This window comes from Pseudochaenichthys georgianus, chromosome 9 (genome assembly GCF_902827115.2).
Source record: "Pseudochaenichthys georgianus chromosome 9, fPseGeo1.2, whole genome shotgun sequence".
Taxonomy (NCBI): domain Eukaryota; kingdom Metazoa; phylum Chordata; class Actinopteri; order Perciformes; family Channichthyidae; genus Pseudochaenichthys; species Pseudochaenichthys georgianus.
The window spans coordinates 31,686,578-31,700,198 of NC_047511.1; the positions used below are offsets into that span (position 1 = coordinate 31,686,578).

Here is a 13,621-nt window from a genome sequence, read left to right on the forward strand (position 1 = left end):
TAGTGAGACATCGAACGGAGTGTTATGAATGAGAACATTTAAACTTACACAAAACCGCAATTTTAAAAAGTTTCCTTTTTAATTCTTTAATAATTTGCTGCTTTATTCATGTCTGAGGTTACTGTGTGGACGGAGCCGCTACAAAAGTAGCTTAGCCTAGCCTGATCGGTCCGATATCCATTCAGAAAACACGCATTTTATCAATAATATGACCTTTATTATTGTGTTTGAGGAGGCCTCAGGCTTATACGATGCATTTAAACATTTTTGTTTAATGAAAATAAACTTCAATAGAAATGATTTAAGAAAACGATATATATGTTTTGCGCTTTGTATTGCTGAGGGTAATTTTTGTTTTTCAAAGTAAACTAATATTGACACTATTTCTTTTGAAAATATAAAACTTTTACAGTCCTTTGGGGGGTATTTAAGAACAACGAATCTTTGTCAATATATTTGTGTGCTGCTTTAAATAACCCATCCCACCCACAAACTAAATAGGATTCAGTAGAAAATGTTTAATAGTGAGAAATTTACATTCAAATCCTTCAAATCAAGAAACTCGTTTTATTACATTAAAATAATGCAAACTGTTGTTTATTTTTCAGTCAAAATTGAATTATCTGATTTTTAATACACATTGTTTTTATACAAATATACACCGGGATACACAAAATCACAGGATATTATAAAAGTGAACAGTGGCATTTGATCCTACATCATTCATGGACACATTTCTATGAGATAAAATCATTGGCTCCACCTTGAAAAGAAATATTATCATAAACATAATTTTAATAGACCGGGTGGAATATGTTTTTTAACACAGTTTTATCAGTCAGTCTTACAAAAAGTGTGCAGCTGAGCAGCTCACAGAATGACATGTATGAAGAGAGCCATGATGGCAGCGCTGATCAGCCCGGAGATAGGAACCGTGACGAACCAGGCGATGAAGATGTTCCTGAACAGACGCCAGTCCACTGATTTCCTGGAGCGCAGCCATCCCACGGCCACCACAGATCCCACCTGTGTTTGCATGACATTAGTCAGATGTGATTTGTACAAATATGTTTGCAGAAGTTGTTGCTTATTACATTTGATACATTTAAACGTATTTGTCAATTTATAAACAGGAAATTATGTTAATATTGAAACAGTAAGCCAAGAGAGCAGGTTTTATCTGAGTCGTGTCAAGCTATATTTTGTGGTTTGTTAAGAAATCACTTGTAAAAACAGTTTTACAGTGCTCCTTTGAGTAAAATATAGTTTTAAATGTGCCAACTACTGAGAAATAAGAAAGGCGGCATATGATATCTTCCAATTGTATTGATTTAGCAGACGGTATTTTTATATAAAAAACTTGAATTTGTTATTCTTGAAGTCAATGAGAATTAAGAAATATTAGAAAACGTTCTAGTAAAAAGTGTTTATTTGTGCCGCTTGTTTTAATCTTAGCAGTACAATAAACAATCTTGCTTTTTTATGTTTGCATTTTTGTGAGACCATTATTGCTATAAGTTAATATCATTTTTTAATTATAATAACTCCATAACCTTATACACATGTTTGCAAGTGCACGACTTGAACACATTGGAAATGATCGCCCCTTTGAAATTACTCGAGATTTGTTGATAAAACTAATTGTGACCCCAAGAATGGAAATCAAATTTGAAGATTGAGGTTGAATTTTCGGAGTTTGGAGTTTCATTACCTTGCAGTGGGTTGTGCTGACGGGAAGACCAACATTTGATGCCACAACAACTGTGAGCGCTGAAGCTAGCTCAATGCTGAATCCACTAAATCACAAAAAAAACATATCAGTACATTTTGACTGTCAAATATATCATAATTTCAGTTGTCACTGTATATAAATGAGTGGCAAACCTGGAGGGGGTAATGGGTGTAAGGTCTTTGCCCAGGGTCTGCATCACTCTGCGTCCCCATACCCAAAGTCCAGCGCAAATGCCCACTCCGCCGTAAAGAAGCAACCAGATAGGTGTTGGTGCGTTGGACATCACGGAGCCGCTCTCATACAGAAGCCAGAGAGCCACGAGTGGACCAATCGCATTGCTAATGATGAAAACGGTTTATGTAACTCATCTGAATAAACAGTACATAGTAAACACCTCAGGAGAAACTAACCCTACCTGACATCGTTCCCTCCGTGAGCGAAAGAGCCAAAGCACGCTGTGAGTATCTGCAGGAACTTAAAAAGCATGGCGACAGCTGGTTGGTCGAGCTCTAGCGCATCTTCTTCAAAAGCAGGCTCAGGGCCAGCTTCCTGTGTCACATTCTCCTCTTTGACCACACTCCCATTGGTCACTGCCGAGCCGTAGCTGCTGTAACTTTCTACTCTGGGTCTTCCCTGCAACGCACCATCTACCTCCTTGTTTTTAGGATCTCCTTGAATGCCATAAATAGCCATGGTGTAGGAGGTGTAGCTGTTGTTCCTCCTGATGGGCCGCCCCTCTGTATCGCTGTCGCCGATGCAGTCACCAACCTTAGACACGTGAAGTTTCTGCAGTAGGTCTTTGTACAGGCCTGAATCTTTGTGGATGGTGTGGGATCGTCCACTGTGAGGATCAGTGATCATCATGGGCCCGACAGTGCCATTCACACCTACGGAATTAAATAGTTTATTGTAATTCAACTTTAGTCTGAATTTATTTTGGTTATGTAATATCTGAGTTCAACCATTTTGAGATTTTATACATTTCATAAAAAAACATTTATTAGGGAATTAATTCAAAACCATTCATTCCTCACCATTGCTGGCATCCAAGTCTTTGGTTTCCATGTCATTGTTGTCCAAATCTGCTTCCTCTGAGCCTCCCAGTTTGAAAGCCACTCTCTGACTTTCTACTGGAGGCGCCTGGGGTTGAGGGTGCTGAGGAGTGGATTGCTGCTCAGCTGGCGCTGGTTTGCTGGAGTTCTTCTCCATTAATGGTGTTTCACAAGGAGAAGCAGCTGTTTCTCCTTAAGTAAAGGACATAAGCATTAAGCACCCAAAAGCATTATAGGTCCTCTTTTTAGGGTTCAACTTATTAAGAATGTTCATGCAATTTCACAAAAATAACTAAATGTATGAATACATCGCAATTAACACAACATTTATTTTCATTTAAAATGCATTTGTGAATTTATGAGAGTCTGAAAGTGTAAGATTTACTCACGTCGGATTTTTTTCTTCAGACGAGGACAAACAAAGAACCAAACGAACAAAGCTGTGGCGAAGGCAGAACCCAACGCAATGCACAGTGTTCCCCACCACGGCACTCTGTCAAAACCAAGCACTGAGTACACCAAAAGAGGAAATGAGAAAGAAAATCTGTCTCAGACAAGGAGAAACATCAACTTGAATGGTTCTTTCATTTATTAAGAACAGATACTGCTGCTTTCATAATAATAACAAAATAAACTGTTAGTAATTATATGCTCCTATACTGTTTTACCTTCTTTTACATATATTGTAGCATCTAATCGGTCTCTGACATATTGACCTTTATAGGGAACAAGATTAAGTCTTTGTCCAGAATAACTAATCCTCTCCTCCAAGTTTTGGTTAAAATGTCGTAAAGGCCTGTTCCAATACTTCAGATCACTCTGACAGACAATCGTATCAGTATAAAAACACACGCCTTACAATCAGATAGTGTTTAAAACCCAGTCTTGCAGCCAACAGATAAAATACACTGTAAGGACACTTCTAGTATCTTTCAATTTCTTTTAATGCTAACACAGAATAGATAGAATTTATAGAATAATAGGTAATGCAGGTTAGTATTACAATATTGGGTTTTTGCCTCACAGATACAACTTACCTGTTTGCTCTTGTAGACAACAGCAGGTTAACAACAAATAAAAAGGCAATGGAGTAAAAGTAGTAGCTCTCATTATCAACATGGATGTGAAGCCATTAACCACGAATATTCTTGATTGACACAAGAACCTGTTTATCTCTGTGTCAGAAAATAAAATGTTGTCTGGAACATGTTTGCAGTATCAGTGTGAGAATTGCACTGCTGTGTTACGCTGTATAATTGCATAGCAGGAGTAATGGTGTGTTATAACTCTTGACCCACACACCGGCCTGCAGCCTTCAGTGAAGGGCCCAGGCCAGTTGTCTTCTCGATAAGTTCAATCCTGCAAATGAAACAAAAAGGAATGGAAATGGTCCATTTAATAGTTCTATGATTCTCAAATTCCCCTTAAACTGGTTTAACTTTATTTTGGTTATGTTGGGTGGTTTTTGGTCTTTTGTAATCAAGTTTAAATGTGGGTTTGACTGCTGGTATAATCTAGAGAACACTTCTTTAGACAGAACTGCCAGTTTGGACAAGTTTTTGGTTGATGAAATATTGTCGGAAAAATATTAATCAAATTAAATGTATTCTCTTTGTTCGTAACCTACTTTGTCCTAAGAAGACTGTCATCAACTCTTCTCTGTGTCTCTTGTGACATTTATTCAGACCTCATCTTGCTCCAGGGCTTTCAACATCTGCTGTGTGAATCAAAAGAAACATGCGTGTATTGTGTGGACCTTGTACTAACTTGGGGCTCCTGTAAACATGATGGAGAAGACGTTGATGCCCATAGTGATGGCGTAAAAGATGGGAAGAGCTCTGAGTCCGTTAGGTACAGGGTCAGCCTGGGGAAATCATATGTTAGAGCAGGATTTTTTTAGCAGTTACAACAAAGACACATTTCCCCCTCTAAACTTCTTAGATGTCTTCAGTTATTTAATTGTTCATGCCCAAAGAGACGCAGGTTATCCAGTATGTAACAAGAAACACAGATTCCAAGAAAAGGCTAATAAAACCAGACCAGAAGTTTAGCAGAAGTTTTTTATTCACCATTAATTATCTCAATACTAAGATATTTTCTTTTGACCATTTAGTTGGTAATCATTCTTAGGCTGTTTAATGCTGCTTAGGGCACTGTTGCGTCAGTATTAGCAATCAAATAATGTCATTTTTAATAATATATCACTTCAAGGAGACCATTTTTTCTGTATTACTTTAAATACATCTTGAACATTTGTTTTACACATGACACTTTTACACAAGTGTCATGTGAAGTGCAGGACTTGTGCTTGTTATGGAGTACTTTAACTTATGAAAATGATTTTAACACTATAAATTAAATTATCAATCTTTATTTTGTAAACTGGTGAGTGTTAGGGTTGTGCTTACCTTGTTCAAAATGTATTTGCGAACCAAATAGAAGAGGACTCCTGACATGATGCCTGACAGCATCGGGGACAAGAACCACGACGCCACTTTGGATTGAAAAACACATTTGAAAGAACATTGACAAATGCGTTTTAGGCTACACTTGTATGTTTGGATTAAACACATACTCATTTCACAATGTTGTGGTCAAAACAAATAATCACCAATTCGCAGAAGCTCCATCCATTTGACCCCTTGGTGACCTTTGGCTACCATGGAGAAGCCGATTGTTGCTCCAACAATACAGTGCGTTCCAGAAATGGGGAGCTTCAGGAATGATGCAGTTAGCTGCCACACAGCAGAGCCTGTGGGACAAAAACATGAGCTGGGCCTGTTCTCGCAGTCTAAACATTCACTCGTAAAAAATATCTTTATTTTATTAGCACCAATTAAATACATTTCTATGTAATGTTAATGTTAATGCTTACCAAACATCGCACTTATCGACCCTGCCATCAGGACGTGTTCGGAGCCATTGTACATGTTGACGTCAATGATGCCCTTCCGGATGGTCTCGCTGACTTTGGCCCCCAGCAGCACTGAGCCCACCGTCTCAAAGATCGTGGCCAGGATGCAGGCCTGACGCAAGGTAACCACTCCGGAGCCCACTGCAGTACCGAAGGAGTTGGCCACGTCGTTGGCTCCCACAGAGAACGCCAGGATGAAGGCAATGATGAAGCCTAACACCAGCAGCCACATGTAGCCTGTCATGGCGGTCCCTGAGGCCACAGCCATTGTAGTGGCAGCAGCCAGGGTTGCTAATGTGGTTGTATCCATTACTACTTTCAAATTGATAACAAATTAAAACAATCAGAGTTAAATAAAGCCAATTTATTCTGGTTTTACGGCGTCTAATGAGGTATTATTTGTTTATAAATAAGAAAAGTTACCCCTTAGGTCAGTTTTATTAGCACTTAATGGGGAGAAATCTAAATGTATTGCTAGCTAGGTATGTAGGGTTTGTCTGTAGGCTTCATCATAAAATGGCAGGGTAAAGAGACGGGAGAGACATCCATTGTGACAGCGAGCCACTGATGATACACACTGGAAAAACACAAACACATTAGTGGTTAATGCTTCTTATTTACTGGTTCAAAAACAAAGTTAGGTTACACATTAACAAGACCAGAACTAGCTACAGGGATAAAACAGCGTGCTGCATTTTGTTCTGCAGGCATGATTTAGGGTCTATTATCTGTGTGGCAGAGGGAAGTGGTTATAATAATTACGGATACGTTAGGCTTTTTCACTGTTGTCCCTCTTCACTAGTATCCCATGTCCCCTCTTTATAATTTGGGTCTTCATAATTTCCACCCTATTCTAAGGGGTAGGATGATGGTGCCTTTTCTTTTCAATTTCTGGCTTTGTGTTTCTTCACCTCTTACTCGTTTAATATTTAGGAGAGTGCATTTACGTAGTCACGTTGTGCCTCTCTTCCTCTGTTTCTGGCTGTTCTTTTCATACCCTTGTTTCTCTGAGAAGAGAAGACATACTATTCTAAAAAGGAGCTGACACATGGTGTCTCTTCACTTGTACACTTGAGGGGTCAGAGTTCATATGGTGAGGGATTCCATGAGCGATATGCGCCGGCCTGTGCCTTTACCTTGGACTTCTAATAGAACTGCTCGGGTCTTGATAATATTGAGTGGGGAAGTTCATGAGATCTTTCTAGAGGGTTATCAAGAATAACTTTTATCCAATTACCTTTTCCCTCTCTGTCTGTGTCTGTGTATTCTCTTGTTCGGATTAACCCAGCCACATCTTTTTTCTTGTTTTATATCTATATCTACGCCGGGATCCGGAGTCGAGGCTGATCCTCTTGCTGTAGTCCTGTGTCTTGGATCCTCTATCCTGAGTTCTGGATTAAGTCGTGGACTTCGGGTCGTGGCTGAACCTGTCTCTGCGGTCCTGCCTTGGGTCTCGCCATGCTGCTTCCCTGATGGCTTCCTCAAGATTGTAGCTGACATCCTCGTGGATTCATCTTCTTATTACAGACACATGCATTTCCTAACATTCGGTCTATATGCTGTAAAATGTATTATCTCTTCGATTTACACACAGCATCTATTGCACGTCTGTCCGTCCTGGGAGAGGGATCCCTCCTCTGTTGCTCTCCCTGAGGTTTCTCCCATTTTTTCCCCTTAAACTGTGGGTTTTCTCTGGAAGTTTTTCCTTGTACGATGTGAGGGTCTAAGGACAGAGGGTGTCGTTTTTCTCATACTGATATTCTGAACAATCTGTGTTGTTGTATTTGCTGTAAAGTGTCTCTACTGTAGGCTAATTGTATTATACGTACAGCACTTTGGCTCGACCAAAAATCGTTTATAAATGTGCTATATAAATAAAACTTGATTTGATTTGATAATAAAGGGGTTTATAACCATACAAGCCACATTAAAGTTTGGCATCACTTTGTTAGAGCATAACCTTTCTGTAGAGCTATCTGTTTCACTTGTCAATCATAACACTTGTCATGACAAAAAAACAGGAAGAAGACTATTCATATCTTCAAATCTTATGCAATTCACAGACTTATAAGCATTAATTTCCCTCCAATACTAAGGAATATAGTCATATTATAAGGGTTGATTAAGTGCATTTGCCACCCAGTGTTATTATTATGGTTAAATAGGATTTTCTAATATTATAGACCATTATTAGCTAATTAAACCTCTGTCTTCTCCTTGTCTATTAAGAACTCAATGGGGCTGCTTGGGGTTTATCTTCCATTAATTCCTCCGTTGCTATTTTTAATTTAATTTTAATTACATTTTTTTATTTAAGCAGAATTTAATCCAGACCATTTTAACTTTGTAATTATAATGAAATACATGGCTGTGTAATGCATGTGTCCGTGTAGCAACAGGTTGAGCGTTATAACTTTAGTAGCCTCTGAAATGTCAGTTTTAATCACAAATAAATCCACTTAAAACTAAAAATAGAAGTGGACAACTCAGTTATTTTTGATCAAACTCATAATCGGTATGGAAAATAGCGGTATGTTAATCACCTTAGCTGTTCTTGCATAATTAAAATAGAGCGACAAAAAAAACGAAAAATGAAAGAGAGAGAAAAATACTCACATGTGAGACGAAAGTGAACGTCTGCGTGTTTTGGGGTCCAACGCACTTCGTGTGTCCTGCTGAGAGATGAGAAACAGCTTTATTATGCAAAGTGAAGGTTGGATGTTATTATAGGAGGGGAGTCTGCACCGGCTTTATATAACGAGCTATGGAGTACACGCCTCTCCAGGTCGGTCATGAGACCTAAAGCTAATGTTTAGCTTGTTTGTAGGCAGAGTAATAATTACTGTTGCCTTTGATTAAGTTACTTTGCTGCATATGCACCTGAAATCCCCCACTTTTTTTCCCTCCACACCACCACGGAGATACAGAAATATTTATTGTTTTGCCTCAGTATATCCTAAAGACACTACATTTCAGGCTCTCAGTGTGTTTATGCTAATTGGGGTTTGTTGTGGTCACGTAATATTCCCATAATATTCCTGGATACTATGTATAGTTGGATTTATGTTGGTGTCAATAATAAGAAAGGCAATGGGCATGTGTAGCTGGGGCTGATGTCCCAAATATAACAATGACAGTGACCACATGTGATGATCTTTTTTGATTTATTTCAATAACATGGCCTCCACTATGGTGCCACCTACTGGCCAAACCTAGTATTAAAAATAACATGTACTATTTTTGTGTGAAATGTTATTGCAATTATTGAGGCTATAGACTTGTTTAAATGGATGTGTATTTTTTGTTGTTGAAAGAATTCCCTCAACAGAAACATATGCTACAATATGATCACACTGAACGCAAGTTGCATGGCACATTAAGCAAGGGTAGCTAAGCAGAGCGTGAAGTACCTGTCTCAAAGTGTGTTACTGAACAACCTGTCATCCCCCATTTTCCTCTTACTTTACTGGGAAACTCCACTGGACTTCAGCGTCAGCAGAACAGACTCTTTTCTAGACTGCTACACTGCCTCCAAATCTGCTGATGAGTTCCTCTTCATTACTCATTTATTCAGTGCCTGTTGGATGATCTCAACCGGTGCACAAGAGTGCTACCTGTGTGGAATATTTTGACCTCTCCAAAGCATGTGACTAGTGCAAATGGAAGTGACGCACAACAGTGCTGAAAAGAAATGTGAAGGTGGCGAAAGCGGTCACTTTTTACCTGCATCACATCCAATCTTTTTTTTATGTGCTTAGCATGCTATGAAAGAGCCATTCTGCATACTTTTCCTTTTGATACTTGAAGTACTTTTAGCTGAAAATACTTCTGCACATCCTGTTTCTGAAATGGGCCATTGTGCAAAATGAGTATGTGGAAGCTATTCAGTATTTTTCACATTTATTTAATGTATTTATTTGTTATTTTTTTGTTTTGTAGAATTAGTTAATTTACAGCCATATTATTTAAGTTAAGTTGTGTTCCAGCTAAAATGCTTTTATTTTGAAGGTGATGGGTCAATTTGGGCACACAGCTGGGTTTATTTAAGTCAATCAGGGCACAGCAGCAGTCAGTGGGCACCGGGAAGGTCTATGGTTTTTTACCAGTATCAGGGCTGAGTTCAGCAAACATTTCAACACCTTTTGCTGTATTGTTCTTGCCAAGGTGAAGCTAATAAATACCACAAAAACGTTGATGCCTTGTCTGGACAATGGACTCATTACCAACTCATGATCTGCATACGATCCACTATACCTGGTGCCTCAGTGGCCTTTTGAAGTTTTATTGTTGTTGACAAATAGCCACTACAGAGTACTTTAACTTTTTCTACTTCAAATACATTTTGATGCTGATACTTTTGTACTTTTATTTAAGTACAATTTTTAATTCAGGACATGTATCTGTCATGGAGTATTTTAAGAAATAATATTATTATTTCTACTTTGACTTAAGTACAGGATCTGAGTACTTTATCCACCTCTGCATATAACACCATTCACATGTAACATATCAAGATAATTTAAAGAGCATTGCATCTTTTCTATATATATTGGACTGTTGGCCTCTTTGGTTGCTTTAAATAAATTATAATAAATGAAGTATATTTATAATGTCCCATGGGGCTCCATTTTACTTTTAAATGAAGTAAAAACTGATACTTATCCAAGACCAAATAAGATTTGAAGGCATCAGATACAGAAATTGTGATTTTAAAAGTGTTTAAAAATAGAGGGCTAACTTGTAAATGCATAGTCACTGATACCATGCAATGTAGAGATTTTACAGCAGATTATTTGAGTTGCTTTTCCAAGTGATTTCCTTTTCCTTTCTTACGTGTTTGGAGGTTTTTCCACTGAGAGCCCTTATACTGAAACAGGCCATTTGAGTTACTTTGTCACACCAGCTTGGGAGAACACCCACCAAACAATAATTTACATACAATTAACTCATACTTGTATCCATGATCATTTAAATACAAAGAAGTTGAACAAGAACTAGAAAATGAATCATGCTTCTTCACAACAGAGACACAGTCATTCCAAGCAATCATGTTCTCATGAGATTAGAGCTGCAATTTAAATTATTTACAAAATGCTTCATAGTGTGTGGACAGTGATTTAACTTTGACAGACTAGACAAAGGAAAATAACTTTCCCAGAGGGTTTGGCCATCTTTCTGTACCACTGGCGTTTTTAATTACTACTGCCTCAGTAAAATTGACTTAAATGTTGTTTCTGTCTTGTTTGAGGTATTCAGAATTACTATTATCTTTTATTGTAGACTCAGACAACAATGTGCACTTGTTTTGCAGCAGCTTGAGAAGAGTTTTCTCTTTACATTCTCATGGCCAGTTGTTCTTTATCACTTAAAGGGGCCCTATTATGCTCATTTTCAGGTTACATCATTGTATTGTGTGCATCTACTGTGACATGCTTTACAGTAAAGAAAAAAAAGGAATTTAGTTTGTACATACTGCCAATGCTGCAGCTCCTCTTTTCACCCTCCGTCTGAAACCAGAGCCTAGTCTGCTCTGATTGGTTAGCTGTGAATGGTCAACTGTTTAGAGATGTCCCGCCCCTTAGCTTATCTTGTACAATGTGTTAGAGTGCTAGTGTTTAGAAGCTACCGTAACATTGTGATGTCACGATGTTACGGAAGTAAACAAAGCAGTCTAATCGAGGCGTTTCAGGCAGGGGTGACTGTATTGGAGAGAAACTCCCTCGTATTTTGAATGTTATCCTTTGGAGACCAATTACATGCACACAAACCTTGATAACACACTACAGGAAAGGGAAACCGCAAAAAACATAATAGGCAAGGCAAGTTTATATAGCACCTTTATATAGCACCTTTTAACACAAGGCAATTCAAGGTGCTTTACAAAAATGAAAGACATTCAGACAAAGGCATTTAAAAACAGTAAAAGATAATAAAAGAAACATTAAAAGAAAAAATACATGAATAAAAAGTACATGAATAAAAAGTTACAGTGCAGTTTAAGATATGAATAGTTCACACAGAAGTTCCACTTTACTGATGAACACAACGGCTCAGTTTCAATTAGCAGCGACAAAAAGTCTTCAGCCTGGATTTAAAAGTAGTACGAGTTTTTCATTTCATTTCATTTCAAACCTTTATTTAACGAGATTGGTCCCATTGAGATCATAGATCTCTTTTTCAAGGGAGACCTGCAGCATATAGGTTCCACATGAAACATAAAACAATAAAGAACATTATACATTATATTTAAAGGATACATTTACATAGTTATAGACATTTACAAGTGCCCATAATATCAACAAGCATTTCATTTAGCCTAGCTTTGAAATGCTTGTTGTACTATGGGCACTTGTAAATGTCTATAACTATGTAAATGTATCCTGAGTTGCAGCGGACCTGCAGGTTTGGGTGCCTTTAAGTTCAAACTTTAAACTCGTATTAAACAAACGTGCCCAGATAGATAAACACATTTCATTAAACTCATAAAATAAACTTGCACATAACTAGTTTTTAGTGCATCAAATACAACCAATATAATCAATCAATATACTTATAAGTTTATATAGACACTTGAATTCTTGGTTGAGTATTGAAAGAGACTTAAGCTTGAAATATTGGACGAGTACCAACATATATGTTGTATTGTGAAGTGGATTAAGAGTTTATGTGCAGTAGATGTGAAAACCTGTTACGTAGTTACCTCCTACTGTTTAGCTGAGCAAAGTATTTTCTCTCTCAAGTTGGGCAACAACAATCTCGCTCAACAACAAGTTAACCTGCAGAGTTTTGAGTTGTCTGTCCTGTTAACCATGCAACATGAGACCGTTTGTCATTCACAATGTTGGCTGTTTTGAGGTTTCCCGAAGTGCCTCTAGATGGCATCAATGTCCCTGTACAGGTTATGCTGGATAATGGATATACTCCGAGTGGAAATACCAGTTTCAACATTCAATGAGGGAAAGTAATAACCAGCAGTTGGATCACTATTTGCTCTGTAGAAAAGGACTTGCTGCATGTTTAATGTAAACTTTATATTACTGAACGTTGGATTTAAAGAGGTCTTTTTCAGATATGCTTACTCAAACACCCTACTGACATTATTTAATACAATTGTAATGATTTTCATTATATTATTTATTATACAAACAGAATCCATTCCCATTTGGCCTCATGCTCCTTCCTGATGTACAACTTTCTTCCAAAGGCTTTCAACTTGTCAGAACATTTAGGTTATCCCACTTCTTCTAAAATTGAACAACTGTAATTTCAAAGAGAAAGGCTTTGGAATTTTTTTATATGGCTTATCATATTTAAAGTTAGACAAGATAGGACTTGCAAATAAGCAACTGAAGAACTTTGCTGGTTCTCATGCTCAGGCCTATATTAGCCCAACCCTTTCTTCCCCTCTTCCCTCCCTCCTATCCCTTGCCAAACAGGATCTGTAGGATCTTACAGTCATTTTCTCAGGAGACAGGAATGTCAGAACACAAGGCCTGTTACCTGCTGGAACATGCAACCTGCATTCCCGCTAACTAACAGGAAAAAGTCCCGAACCTGTTGCTCATACGTCTATTTAATTCCACTCAGTGTGTGGCAACAGCTTTCAGTGCAAGTGCCATGTATGCACCGGACACATTGTAGACGCACACTGACTCACTACTCAAATTAGGTTGTCTGGCACACCACCATGCACATTTTTAACAACGTGTCTGTTAGTTCACAACCTTTAGGTATAAAAAGGAGTTTTATTTTTATTTTCTGACATGCATTGCTTTTATTTCTGAATGAAAACAATCTACTTTGGAATTTTTTTTCCAATGAAGTCGTTTTTGTGAATTTCTTTGTTAAGACGGATGCAGTTTTAAAAATGAAACACAGAAAGTTATTTAAAGAATTTGAGATTTTTTATTTCATAGTATTTTT

The 13,621-nt window shown here is 37.8% G+C and overlaps 1 protein-coding gene across 1 annotated transcript; it reads right to left on the reverse strand.

Moving 5' to 3' along the window:
- Nucleotides 1-547: 547 nt before the first annotated feature.
- Nucleotides 548-8,418, reverse strand: slc20a1a (solute carrier family 20 member 1a). The gene is made up of 11 exons (XM_034092043.2): nt 8,315-8,418; nt 5,660-6,275; nt 5,396-5,536; nt 5,193-5,278; nt 4,552-4,648; nt 3,174-3,293; nt 2,767-2,976; nt 2,148-2,619; nt 1,885-2,070; nt 1,712-1,796; nt 548-1,026 (listed from the first exon to the last, which is right to left on the reverse strand). The coding sequence occupies exons 2-11, from the start codon at nt 6,006-6,008 to the stop codon at nt 871-873; spliced, it is 1,902 nt and encodes a 633-aa protein (XP_033947934.1). The 5' UTR covers nt 6,009-6,275; nt 8,315-8,418; the 3' UTR covers nt 548-870.
- Between the last annotated feature and the right edge of the window lie 5,203 nt (nt 8,419-13,621).

What these genes read in the sequence shown, in the direction of transcription:
- slc20a1a (XM_034092043.2), bottom strand. Translation starts at nt 6,008, where the DNA reads ATGGATACAACCACATTAGCAACCCTGGCTGCTGCCACTACAATGGCT. An exon ending in GTCGATAAGTGCGATGTTTG is followed by an intron (nt 5,537 to 5,659) that starts GTAAGCATTAAC and finishes TTTGTCCCACAG; the next exon opens with GCTCTGCTGTGTGGCAGCTA. An exon ending in TCAGCACAACCCACTGCAAG is followed by an intron (nt 1,027 to 1,711) that starts GTAATGAAACTC and finishes ATGCAAACACAG; the next exon opens with GTGGGATCTGTGGTGGCCGT.